This window comes from Gobio gobio (assembly GCF_949357685.1).
Source record: "Gobio gobio genome assembly, chromosome: 10".
Classification (NCBI taxonomy): Eukaryota; Metazoa; Chordata; class Actinopteri; order Cypriniformes; family Gobionidae; genus Gobio; species Gobio gobio.
The window spans coordinates 33,772,242-33,791,712 of NC_137116.1; the positions used below are offsets into that span (position 1 = coordinate 33,772,242).

Genomic DNA, 19,471 nt, shown 5'->3' on the forward strand with positions numbered 1-19,471 from the left:
AGTATATATCGGTCAATTAAAACTTACTGCCACTGCAGCAGACTCCTCAATCTCTTAAAGTCACAATATTACAGAAGAAGTAGAAGATAATTTGTTCTGTATAGTGACGTATATCCAAGTGAAACAATTTTTGGATTATCAAAAAAGATCATAATCATTGGTTGCAGATTAAAGGAGGCAGATGTGAAAGCAAGCTTGCTGGGATGTTGTTTAATCGGACTAAGTTATTGGAGAAGTCCAGACTTCCCATTTAAGTCCAGCATTTATGTGGACCAGAGAAGGATTTTGCACACAACCACAAAACCACGTGCACACAAGTATCTCGCAGAGGGTCATGGGTCTGTATAACCTCCTGTGGCTTTATGACGCCATCCTCTCGCCACATGTGCACCAATGCCAACTGTGTAATGTCTTAGCAATTGCCCCATTACACCACACTGGTCAGAAAAAAAACACTTCGTCAAGCACACTCGGATGATTCACAAATCAATTTGGGCTATTTTTACAGCTTCAAGAAAACAGAAAGGAGAACATTTTCTCTGTAAGTATGATTCATGCTGTATCCATTCATTGGCAAAGGGGTCTGTAGGTGGTGGCAGTTTGGGAGGGGACTATTGCGCTCAGTCACTGAGCCCTGAACAACCTTCCAGCTCTCAACACACACACACACACACACACACACACACACACACACACACACACACACACACACACACACACACACACACACACACACACACACACACACACACACACACACACACACACACAATTCAAACTCTCCACAGTATTAAGCATGCACAGAGTGACCACAGAGCAAATGAGAGGGGTAACAGCATTTCGTTTTTGGCTAATCCGACTTGATTGCTGCTTAATTTGAGGGAGCCGCTGTTGTCAAAGCAACGCCGGGTTTTTTTTTTTTTTAAAGCGAGGAATGCAAAGCACTTGCACTTCAAATATGACGTGCATAAATGCAGCATCTAAAAAAAATTCAGATTTCAAACTAAAACAAATTTCCCCCAAACATTGGCTTTCATTGAGACGTGATGATGAACTGTAAGAATCTTACATTGCAGTGTCTAAAAGGCACTTTCTACTTTAAGAAAAGTCGCCACATTCTCTAATTACACATAATTAAACTGTCCATAAAAGTCAATTTTCAACTACTATGAACGTCAGCCAACAATATTAGTCCAGACTGTCTGGATCACTGATGTGAAAATCAATAATTATATGCCATTTCCCTGCTGAAAAGGCCAATATGGTCAAAGTTGTTTTTTTATGGTTTGGTGCATGTCTAACTGGCAATATCAAATAAGGTTTGATGTCAGTTGACATTTATGGTTTGCGTCATCATATTTTATTTAGTCTGATTTATTCCAAAATGGATTAAATTCATTATTTTCCTCAAAATTCTACAAACAATACCACATAATAACAACGTGAAGGAAGTTTGTTTGAAATTTTTGCGAATTTATAAATAAAAAAAAACGTTAAAAAAAATTAAAAAAAGGATTATTATATTATTATATTATAAAGTAAAAGTATATGAAAGTACAAAGGTATTTACAGCCTTTGCCATGACACTCAAAATTGAGCTCAGGTGCATCCTGTTTCCACTGATCATCCTTGAGATGTTTCTACAACTTGATTGGAGTTCACCTGAGGTAAATTCAGTTGATTGGACATGATTTGGAAAGGCACACACCAGTCTATATAAGGTCCCACAGTTAACAGTGCATGTCAGTGTCAGGGTTCTGCCCTGGCAGCCTTGTCTGTGTTGTCCTTATTTAATGTTTCTATGTTTGTGTTGTGTCTAAGCACATGGCTCTGTCTTTGTTTGTGTCTGCCGTGTGTTCCTCTTGTTCCGCCTCCTTGTTTCCTGTTACCACACCCCCTTGTCTAGTCCTTGTTTCACTAATTGTGCTCACCTGATCCTCATGTGCTGTTCCCTTTATATTGAGCTCCTTTCCCTCTTGTCTTTGCTGGTTCGTTGTATGTACGTATTCAGTGTTTGCTCGTTCATCTTGCCAAGTCAGTTAGAGATTTAGTGTCTCCTATATTTATGGCTTTGAGTTTATTTATTTTCAGTTTTTTCTTTGTTCCTGAGTTTTAGTCAAGTTTCTATCTTTATTTTGCTCTAGTTTTCTCCAGGCTTTATTTTGGTTTCTCTTTTGTTTTTCCCCTTTTTCTAGCTCTAGTTATATCTAATTCATCATTTTGTTTCTGGTGTTCTAGTTTCGCCAGTTTTTTGCTTGGTTTTCTTTTGTTGTCTTGAGTGTTGTCTTGTGTTAGTTCCTGCCTCCTCCCTGGGATTCCCTGCCTGCTGGTTCCCTCTGCCTGGTAGCTGGACTGGCTCTGAGTGTGTGAGCAGCAAGTACGGATCCCTGCTTCATTGTGTCCTGTCCTGTCTTCACCACTACCATCTACCTGGCCTGGTCAGTCCTCAGAGGTTCTTCAACCTGCTGTATCTTGGAGCTGGTTCCAGCAGTCACACTCATCCGTCGTGTCATTGTTCCCCGTTGGCCCTGCTGTTTGGACTCACTCATCCACTACCCTCTTGTGCCTTGTTGAACTGTCCTGTCAATAAATTATCTTTGTTCACTCTGCATCTGGGTCCTCCATTTCAGAATTCTTGACAGTCAGAGTACAAACTAAACCATGAAGTCCTAGGAATTGTCTGTAGACCTCCGAGACAGGATTGTATCAAGGCACAGATCTGGGGAAGGGTACAGAACAATTTCTGTAGTATTAAAGTTCCCAATATGCACAGTGGGCACATCATCTGTAAATGGAAGAAGTTTGGAACGACCAGGTCTTATCTGGCCGCCCAGCCAAACTGAGCAATCGGGGGAGAAGGACCTTAGTCAGGGAGGTGACCAAGAATCTGATGGTCACTCTGACAGAGCTCCAGCGTTAATCTGTGGAGAGAGGAGAACCTTCTAGAAGAACAACCATCTCTGCAGCACTCCACCAATCAGGCCTGTATGGTAGAGTGGCCAGATGGAAGACACTCCTCAGTAAAAGGCACATGACAGCCCAGGTGTCTTTTGGAGTTTGCCATCATCAGTTAAGCATGGTGGTGGCAGCATCATGCTGTGGGGATGTTTTTCAGCGGCAGGAACTGGGAGACTAGTCAGGATCCAGGGAAAGATGAAAGCAGAAATGTACAGAGACATTCTTGATAAAAATCTGCTCTAGACGGCTCTGCACCTCAGACTGGGGCAAAGGTTAATCTTCCAACAGAACAATGACCCTAAGCACACAGCCAAGATGACAAAGGACTGGCAACGGGACAACTCTGTGAATGCCCTTGAGTGACCCAGCCAGAGCCCAGACTTGAACCCGATTGAACATCTCTGGAGATATCTGAAAATGGCTGTGCACCGACGCTCCCCATCCAACCTGATGGAGCTTGAGAGGTCCTGCAAAGAAGAATGGGAGAAACTGCCCAAAAAATAGATGTGCCAAGCTAGTAGCATCATACTCAAAAAGACTCGAGGCTGTAATTGGTGCCAAAGGTGCTTCAACAAAATATTGAGCAAATCCTGTGATTTTTTTTCTTATTATTATTTTTTTAAAAATACATTTGCAAAGATTTCAAACAAACTTATTTCACGTTGTCATTATGGTATATTGTTTGTAGGATGGAGGGAAAAATAATGAATTTAATCTATTTTGGAATAAGGCTGTAACAAAATGTGGAAAAAAGTGAAGCGCTGTGATTACTTTCCGGATATATATATAAAGAAATATGGGAATACACACACACAGAGAAAAAAGACTGGATTCAAGGAGTTTTTTGTGGTTGCTCTAAATATAGTCACAGATCCTTCCCTCACAGGTCAATTTGACCCCCATAAGGAATGAAATAGAAATGAAAATGTTGTATTTGTCAAACACACACACACCTATAAATTCCCATTAAAATGAATGGGGGGGATGGGGGGGGTATCTAACGGGGGCAATGTTTTTCTATTCAAATAAAAATCTATCAATCATTGCAGACTGCCCACAGATATAAAATGGTTAGATTTGAACATTTACAATGCATAAAAATGTCTTCAAAAGAGTTGGCCATTTGTTTCTGAAATAAATCTCTTAAAATACAATCTTACAGCTGCACTGCATTGGCTCACTCAATCATCATCACTTCTGAACCTCTCTGGATCGTAATGGAAAGGGAAACACTAAAGGAATCTGAATGCATCTGTGTTCATTGGCAGTTACTGGACGCAGCGATTTAATCAGTGCTTTATATGATGACAGCGTAACATTTGGGTTGTTGTACACTTAAAGTTTTCTCAATCACTTTTGCTCAATTCTCAAATGAGATTTTTCTCAAAACAATAAGTTCAGATCTATAAATTGACATTCTGTGCAGTATAGTAAGCAGTCAGTGTCAACAAAAAGGCCAGGGTTGACTGCCATGGTGAAACAACATCTAAACATTTTGACAGGTACGGCTCACACAATGACAAAAAAAACAACAACAAACATTTTTTATTTTTGATGGCATTGGCCAATTCACTGACACAATAACTAGCTTTTGAAGTGTTATTTAAATGTTTCGGGTGAGTTACTACATTTTGCAGAGGCGCAATAGAGTTGTGATGTCCCATTAAACAGCTGTGACAATCACAGGCAGTTTAGAGAACGTTGAAGGTCCCATGGCATGGCATTTTTCTATTATTTTATAATGTTTGCTGAGGTGTACTTATATTGTTAGTATGATTTTTACATCATAAAATGTCATAATTTAGAAATAAAAGGCATTTTTTCTATACTGCTGTTTGCCCTGTGGCTGACTGCCCTGTTTCAAGAGGCGTGTCTGCTGTGAGACTTCAGTAAAACCGCCCACTGTTGTGATTGGCTGACATCTTTGCATTTTAAATGAGCGGAGGGGGCGTGGTTTAACGAGGTCTACGAGGCACGAGCAGGCACGAGCTGCTGCCAGAGACACGGATGGACCTGAGTTCTTAGTTCAGTGAACTGTTGTAGTTACAGCATATACTTAAGGTTATTAGTCTATTTCTAGTCGGAGGGGCTGTCACTCATGTCAGAAAGTTAGTAACTTTAGTAAATTATGGATCAGCGCTGACTTGAGACGCGAACCGTTTAGAACGATTCAGTCCGATTTGGTGAACTGATTCGGTTCACTAAAAAGAACCGATTCAAAAGAATGATTTGTTCGCGAACCGGACATCACGGAGACGGAGCTCAGCGATTGCTAACAGAGTTATTTAACTACTGAGTTATGAGAGCGCTGTCAGTCAGCGCGAGTTTATTGTGTTTGTATCTGAGAGTTCTGAATAAACACGAGTCCCAGTCACACGAGTCCGTCTTCATCATTATTACCAACTTTGTAACACATGCAAAGTACCATTACAGCTGTCGAGATGAACGAGTTACAAGTAAGTGTTGATAATACCATTATTTTTAGATATGTTCCTATCATATGAAAAGTGTCAGTGACGTGCATTGAGTACACAGCGCAAACAAAGACACAACAGCAGTAATCGAATGTAATCCAGTTTATTGTGGGGAAAGCTGGATAGCCCGGATACCCTCACGCTTACCCCCCTTCTGCTTAATCTCGCCCCGCGTTTGGCTCCTCCGCTGTGGGCCAGATGCAGTACTGGGGGTCGGGGATGTTGAAGGCCGAGCTTCGGCGTGTGTGATGTTATCTCTAAAGATCTGACTCTGCCGATGTTGAGCAGAAACGACTGTATGCACATTTAAGAACAGATAGACGCGACGAGGACGTACAAAAACACTGACTCACAAGATAGAAAACACGAAAACACCGTTCTGTCGGGAGAGAGAGAAGCCGCAGTGTGTGCACGAATAATAAATAGTTAGCTAAACATCAGAAATCACTGATCACAGATTTCTGTTTTCATTTGTACATCCAAACACTTGAGAAACTGCCAGCATTCACTCGTTCACAACCCATGATCTCTCGAGCGTTTGCATGGGTGTGCCAGATTCTCTGGGCGGAGGAAAGGGAGGAAACCGTTCCTGCTTGGACGTCAAACCAGGAGACTTCAGGATTGGCTCGTCTGGCCTGTCATTTTCTCAAAGGCAGAGAAAGACAGCCAGAACTCGGGTTTACACCGATCAACATTTCTATCCACTTGGGGACAATATTCAGGCTAGGGGAACTCATATTAATGTTGAAAAACCTCATAAAATGAAAATTTCATGCCATGGGACCTTTAAGACAAAATTATCCAAAGCATTTGAGGAAAAACTGTAACATGATTTACCTAAATAGGAAATGTTCCCGCATCAACATCTGTGTTCACACTGGAACATTATTGCTTTCAAACCTATTTGACTTTTATGGTATCAGTCAGGAGTTATTAAGCAGAGAAACAAACAAGACAGGAGTAACAAACTTCATCCATCTTTTTTACACAACAGTTCAGACTTCCTTTTCAAAATAATAGTCCAAAACAGAATTTACAACACAACAACTTTCTAGAAGAATTGAACTAGTTGCTCTTTCTATGATTTTTAAATGGAAACTGAAGCTTTACAATGGACACAAAAGTCTTATTAAGTTATACAATAAGACCAAAACTTAAGCCGTTGCTTAAAATGTTGACACCCAGTTCAGGAGTTCATGAGAGCAGTAGCAATGTGAGCAAAATGTAAGTATTTCGAATTTTGAGGTTAATCTGCTGCTAAAGATAAAAAGAACAGTCTGAATGATTATTTATTTAAATGATTTATGAACTGATTCGATTTTAAGTCTATTTAAGTCTATTGCCCACACAAAGCAATCATATGACCTTGTGTGTGTGTGTTTTGTTGTTTAGCAAGATTGCTGACAAAAGCTTTGCCACCTTCAGCTCCGCCAGCCATTAAACGGCACTTGAGTAGATTGCAGTATATTCAAATACAGACTTTCATTATGATGTCCAGCACACATGAGTCCATTAGCTCCTGCAGGGGAAGACAACTGACTAAATTAATCGCTCAGATGTTTAATCGCTCCCAGGGCTGTTGGTTAACCTATGCACACTCATTAATTCAGCCTCTGCACTGTTAACTGCAATGCAAAGTACTTGGATGATCAATGCACATCAGTGAATATAAAAACGATCATTTATATGCATATAGCGTGTGGAACTCCTGGTAAATACTGGGAATACTTCTGTATGAATAGCCAGCGACCGAATGTCTAAGTCTAGTATAAGAGGACAATAAATGCCGTAGCCTATACCGAAGAGATTGCAATCTTCCAGGCTAATGTAATAGTTTTTTAATTTAGTTTGAGATCAGGGAGGAATATGGTCATGTCAGTTTCATTACATTTCATCTCTGAGATTGAAAGACAAAGATTAAAATCACAAGCACACACAAAAAAAAAGATCAGCCTCACACGTGGCAGACAGTCTGTTCACTGACCATCTGATGAAAATTGCTAATTGGTTCAAAACCGGCAATTCCACATGCTTTATGAACTTTTATTAATAAACTTAAGAGGGCACCTTAATAGCAATTTGAACTAGATATCCATGACAAGAACTGTAAAATATGCTTTGTTTTGTGTGAAATAACTTGTAATTCAACAGAAATTCTGATATATACGTTTTCTTTTCATTTTACAGTTTTTCTGTCCATTAATTTACAGATATTATTTAAACACTACATTTTTTTTTGGTCAACATTTTATATAATTAATTTCAGATTTAATTTCAGACTTCAACTTTATATGTCGGTCAGGTGTTTTTTTCCTAAGGGGTGAGTTCTTGAATAACCTATATAAAACCAATAAAGTACGGCCTCTTTGAATTCTATGGTTTTACGTTTAATTACATACTAAAAAGAATCTAGTCCTTTGATTAATTGGTCATCAGCAAGTGTGAGCTCCTCTGCTGGTCTGGAGCGTTTAGGTGTGTATCAATACAATGCCAAGGAGAAAAGACATCAACAGTGATCTTAGAGAAGCTGTTGCTGCCATCAATCTTAAAATGCCATTTCCAAACAATTTAAAGTCCATCATTCTACAGTGAGGAAGTTAATTCACAAGTGGAAAACATTCAAGACAGTTGCCAAACTTCCCAGGAGTGGACGTCCCAGCAAATTCACCCCAAGGTAAGACTGTGCACCGCTCAGAGAAACTGCAGAAACCAAGAGCTACTTCTCAGACCTCCGTTAGCACATTAAATGTTAAAGTACACAATTAGAAAAAGACTGAACCAGTGTGTCTTGTTATGAAGGGTTGATAGAAGAAAGTCTCTTCTCTCTAAAAAGAACATGGCAGCACGGCTTAGGTTTGCAAAGTTCTGAAAATCAGCACAAACACTTCATACCAACTGTCAAGCACAGTGGTGGAGGGGTGATGATTTGGGCTTGTTTTGCAGATTTGAGCACCTTGCAGTCATTGAGTCAACCATGAACTCCTCTGTATACCAAAGTATTCTAGAGTCAAATGTGAGGACAGCTAAAGCTTGGACAAAATTAGGTCAAGCAACAGGACAATGATCCAAAGCAAACCAGCAAATCTACGACAGAATGGCTGAAAAAAAAAAGAATCAAGGTGTTGCAATGGTCCAGACCTCAACTCGATTGACATGCTGTGGCGATACCTTGCCGTGCATAAACAAATGCCTGCAAACCTCAATGAACTGAGCCACATTGTAAAGAAAAGCGGGACAAAGTTTCTCCACAATGGTTTGAGAGACTGATACAGAAAACGATTACTTCAAGTTATTGCTTCTAAAGGTGGTCCTACAAGCAATTAAATCATCGGGTTTACTTAGTTTTTCACACATGGCGTCTTTATTTTGGCTTTATTTTTGTTGAATAAATAATGACACAGTGTAATATGTCATGGGTTGTTATTCATCTGAGGTTGTATTTACCTCATTTAAAGACCTGCCAAGGACCAGATTATTTTTATGTAAAATGTATCATCTGAAAAGTAAAACCATAGGAGGGTGTACTTTCTTTTTCACATGACTGTATTTACCATTTAAAAGTTTTGGGTCATTACTTTATTTGAAAGAAACTAAAACTTCTATTCAGCAAGGATGCATTGGATTGATCAAAAGTCAAAAGAAAATAAATGTATAATGTTGAAAAAGATTCCTTTTTCAAACAAATGCTGTTCTTTTGAACAATCATGGTTTCCATAAAATATTAAGCAGCCCAACAAATTATTTCTAAAGGATCATTTAACACTGAGGAATAGAGTCTGCTAAAAGAGTCTGCTTCTGAAAATTCAGCTTTACCATAGACCTTTCTCACAAAAATACGTAATCGTTGCGGAACCGGAGTTCCTGTCAAGCGTCAACACATCAGAAAAGCATACCCGGCCAAGAGAAAATGGATCAGATAGTCTCCACAATTTCGCAAACAGATTTGCCAAAAAATTAGCCTGACAAGCCAGACCCACATCAAGATGTTGGGTCTGGAAACTCACCATTGACAGGGCTCAATCTGAGGAGCGGGATAAACGGTTGTCTTTCAAATTCCCTCTGCACGCAATTGATCTATCGGTAAGCCCCTCCCCTCGAACGCAGATGAGCCAATAGCAGTTGAGTATCAGTTGCGCCGGGACCGGAACTCGGACATCTTTAGGTGTCAGCACCATAGAGATGCATTGGAAAATCCGAAGCTCTCATCGGTTTGATGGTGTTTATGCTACAAAAATGCTAAAATGTCGTGCCTGAGGTACTGTAACACTGATTCCAGGTCTCCCGAGAGGATTTTCTGTTTGTCATACTCTCGTTAAGTTACGATTAAAGTCCCTGCTAACATACAACTGTAATAACTAACTGTTCTCACTTGTGTAACACTGTAACGTTAGGTCAAAAACACGAAGGTCTACATTTCCGTGCCTCTCGGATTTTAAACTGGTTATATGTAAATTAATTTAATTTTAGATAGTTTTAAGGTCTACATTATCTGTCATACAAAGTTTACCAGTTATTAACTGCACCCTCGAAAAGGCATACGGTCTGTGTATATGTTTGTTTACTGTTAGTTTTATGAGTGTTTTTGTGTAGTTTGCTGTGTATGTTAATGGTAATGCAACGGAGAGAGATAGTTTGTGAATGAGACGTTAGTGCGCACTTCTTATGCTTTGTTTGTTCAGCTCTTACGATGATTTTTTTGGAGTGAAAAAGGACATAATAAACTTGATAAACCATCAGAAAAGTTTGGCCATCATTCGGACGAGATATACGCTACATTCTGTGTCCAAAAACATCTTGGGATAAGGTTTTCACACTGACGGCTGTCATTGTAAGATATAGCAACTCCGTTTGTTTGTCCGAGTTAGCAACAGTAACTAAGGGGGGCGGGGCTTACTGATATGTCAATTGGATAGCGCCATGAGCGCCACAACCAACCAGAGCAAAGAAGAAGGTGAAGCCAAGCTAACGTTAGTTGATAGACTTTCACCGTATCCGGTAGGCAAAACTTCGAACATATCTTCTTTTCTTAAGAATGACTTCAGTGCCGTTCTTTGTTCTTTTCTCAAAGAAAAGCTTAACTCCAAGTCTTCCAGAGTCGTGGCCAAAGCCGATTCAAAAGACAGCTGTTCGTCAGCTTCTTTGTTTACGAGTAGCACGCAGAACCTCTGCAACTCTGCCGTGACGTGCCGTCATTATGTTAAGCCCGCCCACCGACTCTACACACGCTGTGATTGGCCTGACCAGAGTTTGGTTTTTCCAGCTCTCAGGTCTACCGAGAGTTGCTAGACTACACTCGCGGCAAAATACATTTTCAGCCGCTAGGGTGCGTCTAGATTTCTAGGCTACCAAATAATTACATTTGATGGAAATTAACAATCAGGCCTATTTACATAAGTCTCTGATTACGTAGCTATAAAGAACCAGCGTTACATGACACGTCTTCCTTAACCAAGATGATATCTTGTTTGTCCGGACTTTGGCTACAGTTCAAAATAGTTTAAACATCACGCAGTGTGCACAATTCTATTTTTTAACATACAACATAATACTTTTAATAAAATTATAGATATGTTTTTATTTTAAAAGACAACCTATAATAATATATGTTTACAATATAATAAAATTGGATTAACATCACGTTATGTTTTAAAACAAAATAAATTCACGATATGTATGGAGGCATTTTGCAAAAGTGAATTTTATATATATTAAATAAAATATCATACATTTTGAAAATAAAAAATATATACACGACTCACGAGGCAACATCTATTTAAGCATGCGTGTTTATTTTAGTTGTTCCGTCAGTGAAACAATACTACAGCCAGAGAAACATTTAAATAGATTTCAGTTAATAATGGTAATATATATATATATATATATAAGTTAAATATTAGTTAAAAAATATTTTTTCGTTTTATATTTCCCCACAGAGGTACATCATAAGCCGCTTTGCATTGAAAGGGTTGTAGGACACGAGCAGGAAAGTTTGGTCCTTCATCCCGCTGGATAGCCTGAATCCATTTCCGTCAAACTCCACCATAAACAGGGAAGGAATGAAACGTCTCGGTTACGGATGTAACCCTCGTTCCCTGAGGAGGGAACGGAGACGTAACGTTAGTGACTAACAAATGGGGGTTTCGCTTAGAAGCCTATCATCTTCGAGCTTAGAGAAAACGCCCAATGGCGTGCCAATGCCATGGGGCATGCGGAATTTGCATACGTAACTCCGCCTCACCGCGTGAGTATATAAGGAAGTACGAGGCAATATCGCATTATGTTACCTGCTTAAGGAGCCAAGACTGAACTCCTGCGTTCCAGGTAGCACAGCTGATGTGGCAACGGGACGTTACGTCTCCGTTCCCTCCTCAGGGAACGAGGGTTACATCCGTAACCGGGACGTTCCCTTTCGTTCAGTCACTACGACGTAACGTTAGTGACTAACGAATGGGGGTCCCAATATAATCCCGCCACTCAGCTGTCTTCCAGCGCCCTGCGTAAGTGTGAGTACCCTGTCGTAAGACTAGTACGGACGAAGGACTCCCACTTATCACAGGATTACCAAGGTACACTGGGAAGCATATCCCAGTGAGGGAATGCCAAGGATGCCTACCCGTGGGGAGGACTTAAGAGACACATATGACCCGGCTAGGGGCAGCATATGGAGATCTCTAGGGTACCAGCCGAAGGTGAATTTTTAACCCTAGGGTTGGCGGGGGACACGCCAAGGGAAGAAACCCGCTCACTGCAGAGACTTTCGGTGAAATACTCGTGTGGGGGTCGCCGAAGGGGAACCATGCACACGGGGCACCTGGCCGGAGACGAGGGTCTGGGCTCGCTAGAGGGCAGACACACAGGTATCGGCGTAAGCAGTGCTGGAGGAGCTCAGGGCTCTCGGGGAGCTCACCTGAGGAAATATCGCACGTATCCAGTCCGTGGAGTGGAGTGGCGAGCAAGCGAAGACACCTGAGCCTGGCCCCTACCGGCCCCTCGGGGGGGCGAGTACATAGTCGGACACTGGCTCCACGCGGAGATTGTAGAATCTGGCGAATGTGTTAGGTGTCGCCCAGCCTGCAGCTCTGCAGATGTCTGCTAGCGAGGCGCCATGCGCTAGAGCCCAAGAGGAGGCAACACTCCGGGTGGAGTGTGCCCTCACACCAAGGGGACATGGTCGACCTTGCTGCTGGTAAGCCAAAACAATGGTGTCCACTATCCAGTGAGACAGCCTTTGCTTTGAGAGAGCACTTCCCTTCCGCTCTCCACCATAACAGACAAGAGCTGGACTGAGGTCCTGAAACACTGCGTCATGTCTACGTAGGCGCGGAGAGCGCGTACTGGACAGAGCAATGCCAAGGCTGGGTCTGCCTCCTCCAAAGGCAGCGCTTGCAGGTTCACCACCTGGTCCTTAAATGGAGTGGTGGGAACCTTGGGCACATATCCAGGCCGGGGTCTCAGGATCACGTGAGAGTTAGCTGGCCCGAACTCCAGGCACGCTTCGTCAACCGAAAATGCCTGCAGGTCCCCGACCCTCTTAACTGAGGCCAATGCGGTCAGCAGAGCCATCTTCATAGACAGGAACTTAATATCACCCGACCGCAAAGGCTCAAGGGGAGGCCTCTGCAGAGCACTTAAAACTACTGCGAGGTCCCAAGAGGGTACGAGAGGAGAGCGAGGAGGATTCAGTCTCCTCGCTCCCCTCAGGAACCTGATGACCAGGTCGTGCTGACTTACCTTTTTGTTCTCCAAGAGATCGTGGTGGGCAGATATTGCGGCCACATATAGTTTGAGGGTGGAGGGAGACAGCCTTCGCTCCAAACCCTCTTGGAGAAACGAAAACACGGACCCGATCTGGCATTTCCAGGGGTCTTCTTGGCGGGAAGAGCACCAGGTGACGAAGAGGTTCCACTTCAACGCATAGGCATGCCTAGTGGACTCTGCCCTAGTGGAAGTGATGGTGGCGACCACCGTAGGTGGCAGGCCACTCAAACCTGCCGCGTCCCGTCCAGGAGCCACACGTGGAGGTTCCACAGGTCGGGACGCAGGTGCCATAGGGTGCCCCGTCTCTGAGTAAGGAGGTCCGGTCTCAGAGGAATCGGCCAGGGAGGGGCTGTCGCAAGGAGTATGAGTTCGGGGAACCAGGTCCGGCCGTGCCAGTACGGGGCGACCAAAAGGACCTGCTCCTTGTCCTCCCTGATCTTGCACAGGAGCTGTGCGAGTAGGCTCACTGGGGGGAACGCATATTGCGTAGGCCCCGCGGCCAGCTGTGCGCCAGTGCATCCGTGCCGAGCGTGCCCTCGGTCAGGGAATAGAACAGGCTGCAGTGGGAAGAGTCGTGGGAGGCAAACAGATCTACCTGTGCGTCGCCAAACTGTTCCTAAATCAGCTGAACCGTCTGGGGATGGAGTCTCCATTCTCCCGGGAGAGGCTGAAACCGCGAGAGCTCGTCGGCTGCGTGGTTAAGGACCCCCGGAATATGGACAGCACGAAGGGACCTCAGGCGCTTCTGACTCCATAAAACGAGATGGCGGGCGAGTTGAGACGTACGGCGGGAGCGTAGACCGCCCTGGTGGTTGATGTACGCTACTACGGCCGTGTTGTCTGTCCGGACAAGCACAAGTTTACCCTTCAGCAACGCTCGGAAGCGGTGCAGGGCGAACCGTACTGCCAGCAACTCGAGGCAATTGACGTGCAGGAGGCGCTGGGGTCCTGTCCAGGAGCCCGCGGCTGCTTGTCCATTGCACATGGCACCCCAGCCCGTGGCAGAGGCATCCGTCGATACGACAACATGCCTAGAAACTCGTTCTAAGGGCACACCGGCCCGTAGAAAACTGAGGTTCGACCACGGGGTGAGCGTCTGTAAGCAGGCCCGAGTCACTTGGATCCGAAGCGTGCCAGACTGCCATGCCCATCTCGGGACTCGATCGCGAAGCCAGTGCTGAAGCAGTCTCATATGAAGCAATCCGAGTGGCGTTACCGCGGCTGCAGATGCCATATGCCCCAGGAGCCTCTGAAACAGTTTCAGTGGAACCGCACTCTTGCTCTTGATTTGACGGAGGCAAGTCAGCAGAGACTGCGCGCGCTCGCTCGAAAGCTGCGCGCACATGGCGACCGAGTCGATGTCCATACCGAGAAAAGAGATCCTCTGTGCTGGGCAGAGTTTGCTCTTCTCCCAGTTGACCCGAAGGCCCAGACGGGCTAGGTGTTGGAGCACCCGATCTCTGTGTCCGCAAACCTGCTCCCGATAGTGGCCCAGTATGAGCCAGTCGTCGAGATAGTTCAGGATGCGAACCCCGTGCTGCCGAAGGGGCGCAAGGGCTGCCTCGGCAATCTTCGTAAAGACACGAGGGGACAGAGATAGCCCGAATGGGAGGACCGCGTACTGATATGCCCGCCCCTCGAAAGCAAACCGTAGGAACGGTCTGTGTCGAGGAAGGATGGAGACATGAAAGTAGGCGTCCTTCAGGTCGATCGCTGCAAACCAATCGTGAGGACGAACGCATTCGAAAAGGCGTTTCGCAGTCAACATCTTGAACGGAAGCCGGTGAAGGGATCGGTTCAAGATGCGAAGGTCCAGGATTGGCCATAACCCACCGGTTTTCTTGGGTACAATGAAGTAGGGGCTGTAGAACCCTGACTTAATTTCGGCTGGAGGGACAGGCTCGATCGCACCCTTTGCCAGCAGGGTGGCAATCTCCGCACGCATGACGGGGGTATGGGCCCCGGTCACGGTATAGCGGACTCCCCTGTAGCTGGGAGGAGCCTGCGCGAACTGAATCGTGTAGCCGCCCCTGACGGTCCGCGCGACCCAGCGGGACAGCCCCGGAAGCTGAAGCCATGCTTCCAGAGACTGCACCAACGGGGTCATACGGACGGCAGACGTACCCAGGGTGGGGCAGCGAGGCAGCGTTACCGGCCCGGACAGGGGAGGCTGTTGGGCGTCCCGGGGTCGGGGCACGGTTAACGGCTGCGTCCTGACAGAGGAGACCAGGGAAGGACGCACGTTCCACTGAGGTCTGCTCTGCCAGGAGGCTGGCGACAGAGAGGGATGCGAGTGGCGGGACCCGTGGGTGGCGCACACCGTCATCACCGGTCTCTGGATCCTCAGAGACAGGAACACGAGTTCTTCCCAAGCGCTGCTAGCCCGGGGGCCAGCAGCGGAAGGATTTTCCCCCTGCTGCCATCCCCTGGGAAGAACTGGAACCCATCTCTGAGTTGTCCACCTCCAGCCTGGCGTTTAACCAGTCTGGGGAGCGGACTGGGCGACATCCTCAACCACCTCCACGGCGCGGCCCAGGTGAAGGCTGCTGCTGGGGCCGGGCGGGAAGAGGGAGGGCGCCCTCGGCGGGCGAGCGGACTGAGGCGACTGAGCCGGCGGCTGGTGCAGCAGCTGGCCGCCGGGGCAGTACGTGTTACAGACTCTGTCTTCTCTGGGGCGGCCGAGAACCTTTGGGCGCAGTTCTCAGCCACGCCGCCGAAGAGGCCAGCCTGGGATATGGGTGAGTTGAGGAGGCGGGCCCGCTCAACGTCCTCCACATCACCAGGTAAGGCCAGGTGTTCTCCCGGACCACAGCTGTGGACATCGCCCGACCCAGGGAGCGTGAGGCCACCTTCACCGCCCGGGGGCGGGATCAGTTGCGGCACGCAGCTCAATGAAGAGCCCTGGGTCGGCTCCACCCTTGTGCATGTGCAAAGGGGCGGCGGCCTGCCCGTAGCTCTGCAGGACCACGCCACCGAAGTAGACGAGCCCACAGGCTTTGGGAGGGTGCTTAGGACAGCCACACCACGCCACGTCAAAGCCCTCTGTGGACACCGTAGTGCGCAACAGAGAGTTCAACAGTGGGAGGGGGGGGGGGCCCAGTGTACCCTAGGCCGTGGCCCCATCAAGGGCAGAGAAGGCGGAGGAGGCCACCAAACGGTCGCGGGAAGCACGGGGACTTCCGGGACCGCGTGATCTCCTCATGCACCCCGGGAGCGAAAGGCATTGGGGGCGGGGCCCAACAGTCGCGCAACCACGAGCACCCGCGACTGGGCGGAGTTCCACACCAGCGCGAGACTCACGGCTGCCCGAGATAACATGGCTGTCAACTTTAGGTCGGATCAGGCAGTGCTGACACACCCGGAGGCGGAGCACAACCTAATCGTCATCCCCAAAGGACTCCAGCCCACCTTGGGATGCGGCGATCGACATCTCACTGCTATCCGGAGCGTGAACTGAAAGAACGGGGCGTCAGAGACGGGCCGTTGATTCAGTCCAACACTCGCGGGAAGCGATGTGTAAGAGGGGGGCTAGGCCCGAGGAATGAACGTCGGGGTTCTTAATACCACAGCGCCGCCCTCAGGTCACCCTGGCCACCAGCCAAAGTACCATCTCACTCGGGGACGGTAGATTGGGGTGTGGCAGAGGGGACTCTCTCTCCTCACGGAGATCATTGAGTCTCGACCGCGACATCGCGATGGTCACGTTCCCGCAATGGAAACGTGACACATCCGCAAACACTGCCCGAACGCGCTGAAGCCCAAACACGCTCGAGCAGTGAATGCGCCCATAGACAGCAGCGGAAATCGATCGCACCCGGAAGTGCACGGGCGAGCCGTCTTGAAAAAGACGTGCCACGCGCAAGCTCTTTTTGTGAGAGGAAAGCCTCGCAGTCGATGCCGAAGCGGCCAGGGAAACACACACCAGCTGTCAAACGGACCACTGCGCAGATCAGCAGGCAGGAAGTATGCGATCACTGGAACACGCCGTTTCACCAACACCGACTGGAAAGCTGCTCGTCTCGAAGAAGCTGACAGAGTCTCAGAAGGCTGTAGGAGTGAAGAGGTAGGTTCTCTTGGCTCCGAAAGCAGAAACATAATGCGATATTGCCTCGTACTTCCTTATATACTCACGTGGTGAGGCGGAGTTACGTATGCAAATTCCGCATGCCCCATGGCATTGGCACGCCATTGGGCGTTTTCTCTAAGCTCGAAGATGATAGGCTTCTAAGCGAAACCCCCATTCGTTAGTCACTAACGTTACGTCGTAGTGACTGAACGAAAGGGAACGACAGATATGGCTGCTTTTGGGAATAACAAGAACAGCCCGGTAAGCAACAATCACACTTGCTCGTTGCTTGCGCCATTTGTTTTCCTGTAGCCCTGCCCGGGGAGGAAGAAGATTACCACGGCGATTGCATATTTCCGGTCGCAAATACGGAAGTTGTGAGAAAGGTCTATAACAAGCATAAATTACATTTTAAAATGAATTAAAATAGAAAATGGTTAATGGCTTATTTTAAACTGTAATATTATTTTACAGTATTACACTTTTACTGTAAATTTGATCATATAAATGCTGACTTGGTGAACATAAGAGACTTGTGTATATATATACTATGTTCATGCGGTAATACTTGTTTATACATCTAAATACACAACACTTCTGGCATTTGTGCATCAAACAAGTACTGTGGCTAAAAACATGAAAATAAAAGCATATTTTTGCACCTTCAGCTCTGTGTCACTTTCGTGACATCATTTATCCTCAGGAGGGATTCTTGAAGGAATGATGGGTACTGAAAAGGCAACGGTACAGAACTCTGATAGGTGGAGTGAGATCTTACTGTCAGGGAATCCAAATGCACCTAAGCTCACGTCCCACTGCAGCTTCACATCCATGTCTTTCCTCACTGGTTTTATGTCTACCAGCAGCAGCAGAAATGAGTCAACAATTTAGCCTGGCAAACACCCAGGGGCACACAGTGCCAGGGCTGGACTGACCTTGGGCATGCCAGCAAAGGTGCCAGCACTTGGACTCTCACTTGGTGTGCCAAACAACACACTCCTGCTCGCTGACATTTGGACAAATGAATGAAAGGATGGACTGTAACATTACTGTCAAATGTGTGTGTTTCAAGGGTAGACACCGAGATTTTTCCCCTGAGAAGCACAACTACAAAATGATGAGAGAATATGAAAAATGATGCTGTGTTGAGTGGCCAAAGCAGATGGAGATATAAAATCATGATGTACCCAGTGTGCCAAAACAGACAACAGAGGGAGGAGAGAAGGAGGATAAACAGAGCGCAAAGGAGTACACAACTATGTGTAGATAGATAAGATGATTAGATATAATAGATAAATAGAATAGATAGATAAGATGATTAAATAGATAAATATATAGATAAGATGATTAAAAAGATAGATAAGATAGGCAGAGAGACAGACGGTAGATAGAACGACAGACAGATAGATACATAAACTTACCATTGCTGAACCTCTTTCTCTGTAACTGTAGGGGAAAATGGGACACAAAAGAACACAATGAACAAATTATTGAATTAAAGACTAAAGTAAAATACAGTATAAATACAGTAAAAACAACACACTCACACTACTAACACCCCTCCCCACCTTTTGGATTATACACACAATACACACTAAAAAAATTGGGAAAGCATAATAGAATGCCTTTAACTTACACATCCAGAAGCAATGAAGGCAAGAGGAAAATGAGGCAGTGCCTCCTCAAAACAAAACTGGATAAAAAAAATCCAGTACAAAAATAAAACAATGCAAATATTATGAAACATGACATTAAAAAGTTTATAAATAACTTGTTTTTCTAAAGTGACATTGGCCAGCAACGACACCAGTGGTTAAAGTTACAGGGAGAGTTAGCGTTTATTGTGCCTCCCCTGAGCCCATTGAGTTTAAAGGGATAGTTCACCCAAAAATGAAAATTCTGCCATCATTTACTCACCCTCAAATTGTTCCAAACCTGTATGAGTTTCTTTGTTCGGCTGAACACAAAAGAAGATATTTAGAAGAATTTTTGTAACCAAGCAGATAGAGCAACCATTGACTATAATAGTAGGGGAAAAAATACTATGGTAGTCAATGGTTGCTCTATCTGCTTTGTTACAAACATTCTTCTAAATATCTTCTTTTGTGTTCAGCAGAACAAAGAAACTCATACAGGCTTGGAACAACTTGAGGGTGAGTAAATGATGACAGAATTTTCATTTTTGGGTGAACTAACCCTTTAAACAAACCCCCTA

The 19,471-nt window shown here is 45.4% G+C and overlaps 1 protein-coding gene across 2 annotated transcripts in view; it reads right to left on the minus strand.

Annotated features, from left to right (window-relative positions):
- Nucleotides 1-19,471, minus strand: part of ncs1b (neuronal calcium sensor 1b) — a 55,051-nt gene that overhangs the window by 18,299 nt on the left and 17,281 nt on the right. For both annotated transcript variants that reach the window (XM_079828270.1, XM_079828269.1), the window contains one exon: nucleotides 18,678-18,702. In XM_079828270.1, the coding sequence (XP_079684396.1) occupies nucleotides 18,678-18,702 (25 nt within the window). The remainder of the gene's footprint in view (nucleotides 1-18,677; nucleotides 18,703-19,471) is intronic.